The sequence below is a fragment of the Gavialis gangeticus genome, unplaced genomic scaffold (assembly GCF_001723915.1).
Source record: "Gavialis gangeticus isolate Ggan-Ray unplaced genomic scaffold, GavGan_comp1, whole genome shotgun sequence".
In the NCBI taxonomy this organism is placed as follows: domain Eukaryota; kingdom Metazoa; phylum Chordata; order Crocodylia; family Gavialidae; genus Gavialis; species Gavialis gangeticus.
The window spans coordinates 1948295-1956406 of NW_017729032.1; the positions used below are offsets into that span (position 1 = coordinate 1948295).

The 8112-nt window shown below is 47.9% G+C and overlaps 1 protein-coding gene across 1 annotated transcript in view; it reads right to left on the bottom strand.

The window, feature by feature from the left end:
* RNF121 (ring finger protein 121) overlaps window positions 1-8112 on the bottom strand; it is a 41706-nt gene that overhangs the window by 13958 nt on the left and 19636 nt on the right. Inside the window, exon 4 of the mRNA XM_019524967.1 lies at window positions 4841-4974. Coding sequence (XP_019380512.1) covers window positions 4841-4974 — 134 coding nt within the window. The remainder of the gene's footprint in view (window positions 1-4840; window positions 4975-8112) is intronic.

Here is an 8112-nt window from a genome sequence, read left to right on the forward strand (position 1 = left end):
GACAAGGTCCGGTTAGCCCTGCCAACTGTGACCTTGCGTTGTTGGCCCATGTTCATCTTGGAGTCAATAATGACTCCAACAGCCCTTTCTGCCTCTGTGCTCTCAAGAAGGGAGTTTCCCATGTTATAAGTGTGCTGCTGGTTATTACTGCCCAAGCGCAACACCGTGCACTTGTCAGTATTGAAGCGGATCCTGTTTTTGTTAGGCCACCCCTGTAACCTGTCCAGGTCTTGCTGCAGTCTTTCCTTCCCTACTAGCATGCTCACCTCACCCCAAATTTTGGTATCGTCAGCAAATTTAAACCGGTTGCTTTTCACCCCGTCGTCCAAATTGCTGATAAAGAAACTGAACAGCGCAGGCCCAAGGACTGAGCCCTGGGGGACTCTGCTGCCCACTACCCCCAGGTCGAATATGACCTGTCCACCACCACCCTCTGAGTGCGACCCTTCAGCCAATCTGCAATCCATCTGACTGTGTAGGCATCAATGCCACAGTCGCCTAGTTTTTTAATGCGGGGGGGGGGGAACCTCAATGGATTATTGAATCCGACCGCTGCCCGAGGCAGGAAAGAGCGCTAGGGTCATGTGACCCCAGCCAGGTGCTTGTCCAGCCTCCTCTTGAAGACCCCAAAGGCAGGGGAGAGCACCACCTCCCTCGGGAGCCGATTCCAGATTCTGGCAATCCTAACCGTAAAGAAGTACGTCCTGATGTCCAACCTAAATCTGCTCTATCAGCTTGTGGCTGTTGTTTCTGGTTATGCCAAGGGGTGCCCTGGTAAACAGAGCATCTCCTATTCCCTGCTGCCCCCCCCTGGTGAATTTGTATACTGCCACAAGATCCCCTCTCAGCCTTCTCTTGCGGAGGCCGAAAAGGTCCAGGTCCCTCAGCCTTTCCTTATAGGGCCTTCCCTCCAGGCCTCTAACCATAACAGTGGCCCTCTTTGGGACTCTCTCAAGGTTGTCCATATCCTTCTTTAAGTGCGGCACTCAAAATTGGATGAGGTACTCCAGCTGTGGCCTGACAAGTGCCGCATAGAGGGGGAGCATCACCTCCCTGGACCTGGTTGTAATGCACCTACTAATGCATGACAAAGTCCAGTTAGCTCTGCTAATTACTTTGTCACATTGATGACTCATATTTATCTTGGAGTTGACAATGACTCTGAGGTATCTTTATGCAGCTGAGGTCATCCCCCAGCCTATAGATGTGCTGGTGATTCCCTCGCCCTAGGTCCAGCACCTTGCACTCATCCTTGTTAAACTGCATCCTACTGTTCTCTGCCCACTTCTCTAACCTGTCCAGGTCCACCTGGATTAAGTTTCTTCCCATCAGTATGTTTGCTTCGCCCTATAGTTTGGTGTCATCTGCGAACTTGGACAGAGTGCTTTCCATACCCTCATCCAGGTCACTAATGAAGATATTGAACAGCACCGGCCCAAGGACTGAGCCCGGGGGGAGCCCACTGCCCACATCTTTCCAGGCAGGTACCAACCTGTCCACCACCACTCTCTGGGTACGACCCTTCAGCCAATTTGCCACCCATGCAATTGTAATAGTCTATGCATAGCCGTTCAATTTGTTTATGAGAATAGGATGGGATACCGTGTCGAAGGTCTTCTTAAAGTCCAAGTAGATGACATCTACCTCAACTCCTGCATCTAAGCATTTAATGACCTGGTCACAGAAAGAGTGACCTGGTCACAGAAATGGTTTAGTATGCTCTCCGCATTACAACACACACAGTCTGTACCTTGATGAGCCCGTCCCTGAATTTACCCTGATGCACTGTGCCAGGACTAGTAAAGGAGAAATGGGTAGAAGGGGAGGGAGGGGAAGGCAACAGAATTATAGCACTTTCTTGATGGCGCTGCGGTATTTTAATCAGGACAGAGAAGCGACAGAACAGGCAGAAAGGAGGAAGGGATAGAAAACAGGTGAGATGATGGAATAGGAGAGGTTAGAAATGACAGAACAAACAGCTAGATGGAGCAGCACAGCTGAGCTGTAGATCTGAAAGCAGGAGAAAGGGCAAGGAAGACAGCAAGATGGGAACTATTAGTTTTTGAGACTGAAGAGAAAAATGGAAGGAGAGGTCCAGGACAAGGAGAGAAAGCAAGGAAGGGATATCTCAGTGACAAGACCAGGGTCATCACTGGGCCCAAGCTACTGACTCTTGGAGAATGGATCTGTTTATGGATTGCCTCGCATGTGGGGTCCTCTGTCCATGGTGCTGCTGCAAACAGGCTGAAGGTCGTAGGCTGGTAGTGCCATTCTGTACAGATGTGCTACACACCCGCATGTTCTACACATCCCTCCCAGATGTACAGCAAGCCATGAGTGAGATCAGACTGCATGCAAGGACGTACAATTAGATCTGTTAGCCCACGGTAAAAGTTCAAAATGAACCAACCAACAAATAAGTTACTGCCATCTGAAACCCGGAAGCTGACACGGGATACAGATACGTAAATACCTCACTGCAAAGTAAGAGTGGACTGAGATTTGCCCTGCTTCAGCTGCTCCATGTTAACTGCCTGCATGTACATCTTTACCGTGTGATAAGTGGAAGATGAATTGCCAGAGCTTATCCTCAATGAAAGGTGACTAACCTATTAGTCTGGCTTCCACTTACGAGTATGCATGTGGACAGTCATCACTAAACACCTGATGCAGGGTACAAGCTTTGTCTCCTTTAACCCAGTGGGAAATTAATCCTATCCTCAACTGTAGATTTTACCAAGTCTAATATGCGGGCTACTCAAGTTTTAATAATTCAGTCTTAAAACAAAAACCCTGAATACTTATTTATCCTTAAGTTAAAATTATATTAAGATAATTAAACAATTAATGTAAAACAGTAAGACTAGTGACAGTAAGATTAGTTCAGACTCTGAGATTTGTAGGCTGCTCCCAAATCTAAAGTTTCTTCTGAAATAAAAAAGGATATTTATCAAGATGATCATGGAAGGCCATGCTAGGGAAAGCCTTATCATCCAAGCAGGATGACAAGGGTTTCAAGAAGCACACACTTGTTTGCACATTTTTTTGCTAAGAGCCCCAGGATCTGGCTAGCAATAAGCGACCAATGCAATAAGATGGTGTCTGCTTCAAAGGGCACAGTGCTCCAGTGGTTCTTCCAAGCAGCTTCACTCTGAAGCTTAATGGAAATTTTCAGAGGTGCTGCTAACTAGGGCAATGGAAGCAAGTAGTTGGTTTGCTCTGTGTACTGGATTTGCCATATTTTAGGGCTCAGGGAGCTGCAAATAAAATACCACGAGGCAGTCTCCAGCCTTCACACGGATAGGTGGATGTCTCACCGTGAGCAGCCCCAGCCCAGAACAACATCATGTGCTGCAACCAGTGTTTATTTGGAGCCAAAGAGGTAGAACAAGTGGCTTTGGGTTGGTTTTCAACAGATCACACTTGCTAGGCCAAGGCGCCATACCTGCCGGAAGCACAAAAGGTACGAAAAAAACCTGCCGACTACATTATAAGCATAGAACCAAAAAGCCCCAGACTCAATATTTGCATAAGCAACTCAGACTTTCCATTTGTGAAACTGCATTCAACTATTTCTTGCATGCAGTGTTTGAAGGTTTTTCTAATGCCAGTACCACCTGGCGTGCAGAGAAAACCACACCCTGAAAGATGTGATAAGAAACCACCGTGCCTTCCCTCTGCGGGAAAACAGGGCAAGCTTCTCAAGCCTAGCCTGGAGAGTCACTTGTGACAGCTGAACAGCCAACGTTTGTGTCAGGTTCAGCATCAACAAGGATCTCTCAGTGCCTGTTTCAGTGGTGGGTGCTTATCCCTAGAGAACTAGGGTCCAAACCAAGCTCCTTTCCACCCTACAGGCAAATCACAAAGACCTCAGATAGAAGTGGTTTCATTATTAGTTGTTTTAGCTGAGATGACAGCTGGTGAGTCCAGACGGGAAGGCTCTAAAACTCCATTAGGAAACTCCCTGGTGCCTTGCAGCAAAACATCTGATCTAATTTACACATTGTCCCTTGATTAAAAGGATAAGAAAGCAATTCCTGGTGCCAACGTACTTGTTGCTTATGTGCTTACTTGCTTCACTCCCTTGCTGGAATGCTGCCCAAGGTTTCCTTTTCTGAGAAAATGAAAATACCTCTCATACTGGAAACTGCAGGGGGAATTCATGGCAGCAGAGTGAAATCCCCCCAGCAGGAATCTGACTGGGATGCCAACCTCTGCAAGCCAAAGCTCTCCAAGCAGTACTCAGATCATTGCTCCTATGGCTCATCTGGAAGACAGCACCTCCAGCAGCGAACTGCCAACGTGGTCTCATGCTAGGACAGCAGTCTGCAGCTTTCCAGAGATGAGGCTGGAGCAACCCCGCTTGGGTCTAGGGCAAGCTGGCGCCACTTTTCCTCTGATGCCGCTTCTCCCCAGCCTCAGCTGCACAGCACAGGCACAGCTGCCTGGACCCAGCAGCAGGGAAGTCCCCTGCCACTGAAACACTGCTAAGTTCCCTGGCTCTGTGGGCTGGATCCAATGGCGCCCATGCTATGACATCTATCTATTGATACACAGTACCAGCTTCCTAGGGCACCTGGGTGTTTTCCCTGGGAATGCTTTAAATTCGGGTGCTGATCAGCCAGAAACGTAAGTTTACAATAGAAAACATTAAGCCACCTGAAGAGGCAAGGGAGTGTATATATTCCTTTCACCTCAGCCCCAGACAGTACATTCTGCCCCCCAAGATGTGCACAGCCTATGTCAAACGGCACTAAGAACAGCCCTCCGTACCAGAATTGGAGACAAAAACGCTGGTAGGAAGCAGGCTGCACGAGGCACTGTGTCCAGAAAAGGATACACATGATTGCAGGAGAGTCTATACGTGTTCTCTATGATCCCTTCTTCATTGACATCCACGAAGATCTGCTGTCCGCACACAGCACAGACGCTGTCCGAAAGATGCTTCGTCGGCATTCCTGACGCGCTGTAAAACTGCGTGAGGTCAGGGAACGAAAGAAGAACTGGTCAGGATTAACATGCATTTGTTAGATAAAGGGACATCTGTGACAGCTCTAAAGGAAGGATTGGCCAACCAGTCTCCAAAGCATTTACTGAGCACAGCTTTGGGTCTCTCGAGGGGGTAATCTTGCCACTCAAGCGATGGGCCAGGCACAGAATCAGGGACAGCTATCCCAAGCCCACAGCAAGAAACCAAAAGTAGGAACTTGTGTATGAATAAAGTTCCCAGCACTGCCACTGATGTCCTGGGCTAGTCATCGCCTCTTTCCTATCACTCACATGGTAACACCAGCTCCCAGTGACACAAGGGTCATAAAACAGTTACCAGGATATGATGTCTTTATTCCTATAAAATGCCTTCCAGCAATTCAAAATGCCTGACTTGCAGCCTCTCCCAAGCTGGGACTGACACTGCACTGTTTGACATTACAGAACACTGACCGGCTACTTTACACACCTCCGACAGGACCTGTGATGCTGCAGGTCCTGCTCGGTCCGATCCCTCGGGGTGCCCTTCCTTACTGTTTGCCTGTGGCCCTTCCAGCCCTACTGGTGCCCTGGGACATGTAGTGTCTTAAAGGCTATGTTCATGGCCTCCGCCTTCCCCTATAGCCATGCCCATGCCTCACAGGAGTACATGATATTATTTCAGGGGGGCCGCCAGTCCCACAATGCTTGGCTCTCTCTAGGGCTTCAAAACCTTTGTTGGGGCTTTGGCTTTCTTTGCTTTGGCCCCTTTTCTCTGGCTGTGCCCTTCTCAGCCTAGGCTCATTGTACCAGACCTTGGCTTCTGGGCCCCCAGGCCTGGCCCTTCTCAGGCCCAGAGGGCCAAGCCAGCTCTGCCGTTATAGCTTAGCTTTGCTGCTTGCAGTCTGTCCTATGGCTGCTTGCGAGTCTGTCCTATTCCTCCAGCTTACTGTGCAGCTGGCCTTGTCTCAGCTGCTGGCCCACTTACACAGCCAGGCTAGCCTGCTGTACCTTCCCCTTTGTAGTGACATGGGTCTTTGGCTCCCTGCTACAATGCCCCACTCAGAAAAAACATGTATATATTCCCAGGAAAGGACATAAGGAAGAGGTCCCTACCTCCACTTCACTGAGAGCCTGGGGAGCTAAACGTGTCCAGAGGCTGTTACAGAAGAAAACAAGGGGGCCTGGCATCACTTGTGCCCAACTCAGATATAACCCGCCTTGTCTAACACACCACGGGGCCCTCTGGCCTCACACGCCAACAGAATTACAGCTGGATCACAAATGGGTTTAGTCCTTTAAAGCAAGCAAGCTAAACTCTGGACTGTTGCAATTCTGAAGGCATCACTCCAGGACCTCGTGCTCCAGTCCTCTTTTGTAGTCCCTGGTTAGACGACACCTGCCATGAAGCACAACAGTCTCCCCGCTCAGCGAGGGGGAGTGATACAAGATGGGTGAGGGAACCACCGGGTCCCTCTGCAGCATTTTGGAAAGAAAACATGCAGTATTCCAGCCATCTGCAATTTGGGTTAAAAAAAATAAAAATAAAAGCAAGACAATTTATCAGGACGGTGTTACCGGAGTCCTGACAAGCCAGGCCCCTTTCAGACACTTCAAGCTGGACACATGAGGGCTGGACACATGAGGACTGAATCACTCCAAAGACCTCAACCACTTCTAAAAATGTTGGCTGGGAAGCAGAAGTTCACAAGCCTACAGTTTGCTGGGCCCAATTTTTTAAGTAAAAAAAGTAAATCTTCCTTTTGAGCATATTTTAACCTGAAAGCTCAAAGCCCTTTACAGACTATGGGAAAGTGCAAAACCACCTCCAAGGTGAAACAAGGCATCTGTTTCAAGGCAGAAAGTTGCCAGAGAAGACTGGAGCTTATGCAAGCAGAACTGCAATTGCCCACACAGCCAAACATCCTCTGCTATTATGGTAACTTCCTAAGTGCCATGGGAGACTTAAAAAAATGCAAAACTCTAGAAAGCTTGGTTCAGAAGTGATACCTTTTACTAGACCAACTAAAAATATATATATATTTTTTGCAATTTCTTAGTTGGTCTAATAAAAGGTATCAAGCGTTCTAGAGTTTTACATTTCTTTTTGTCTCGGACCAACACGGCTATGAAATACATCCTTGAAACAAGGGCGACTTAACTAACTGGTTCCATTTTGGCCTTTTTCAAGACTTCTGCAGCATCCCCATCACTAGACGGAGTCCAGGGAGAGGACAACTGGCCAAAAAACCCAGTCCTTTTGGCTGCCACTCTTGGTCATTTCCTGTTTAAATCCTAGCCATGTCTTACAACTTAGCTGGCGAAGTCACAGCCTGAATTGCCAGAGGCTCTTGTAACAGAGACCTCCCCTATTTGACACAGCAATGAGTGGCTGAACAGTGTCCTTTGAACTCTGCAGGTGGGAAAGGAGCCACAATGAGATCTTTCTGGGGGTTTCTTCCTTCTCTAGAGAAATGATTCAAACTCAGCTTATGGAAAGCAGCTGCTGAATAGCTCCGTGGCAGAAATCTCACCCCTTTCAGAACACCACTGAGACAGAACAATCATCGATTTGTGCCCTGTAGTGCCTGTACAAGAAACCTTGCTGCTGTGGAATAACCAGTCCATAAGGGGGACTCTTCCAGGTTGCAAAGCAGCTTGTGACTACTTCTCTCAGAAAACTGCCTAGCTCTTCAGCTAGAAAACTTGTCTTCTTGAGCCCTGTTAAAAGGCACATCCTTCTTGACTGCGCACCAGGAAGTTAAGGATGCTTTGTATCAGAATAATTTCTTGTATTGTATTCTGCCTTTCAGTTTCACTGAATGTTGCTATAGTAAGCAGAAAAAAAAGTGGTTGTATAACGAGCAGAAAAATACCTAACAGGCAGAAAAGATGCCCAAGTTACTTCTTTCCACCCTGGTCTTTCTCACCCAGGCATACAGTTCTGACTTTCCCAGTCTACACGGAAGTTTCTCTGTACCCTTCATTATTTTTCTTGGCTGTCTCAGCCCTTTCCCTCATACAACGGTGGCTCATAACTGACTCAGTATTCAAGGTAGAGGCTAAAAAACCCAAGTTCATTCTTGTATAATTTCATAGTTTCTAGGGTCGGAAGGGACCTGAGTAGATCATCTAGTCTGACCC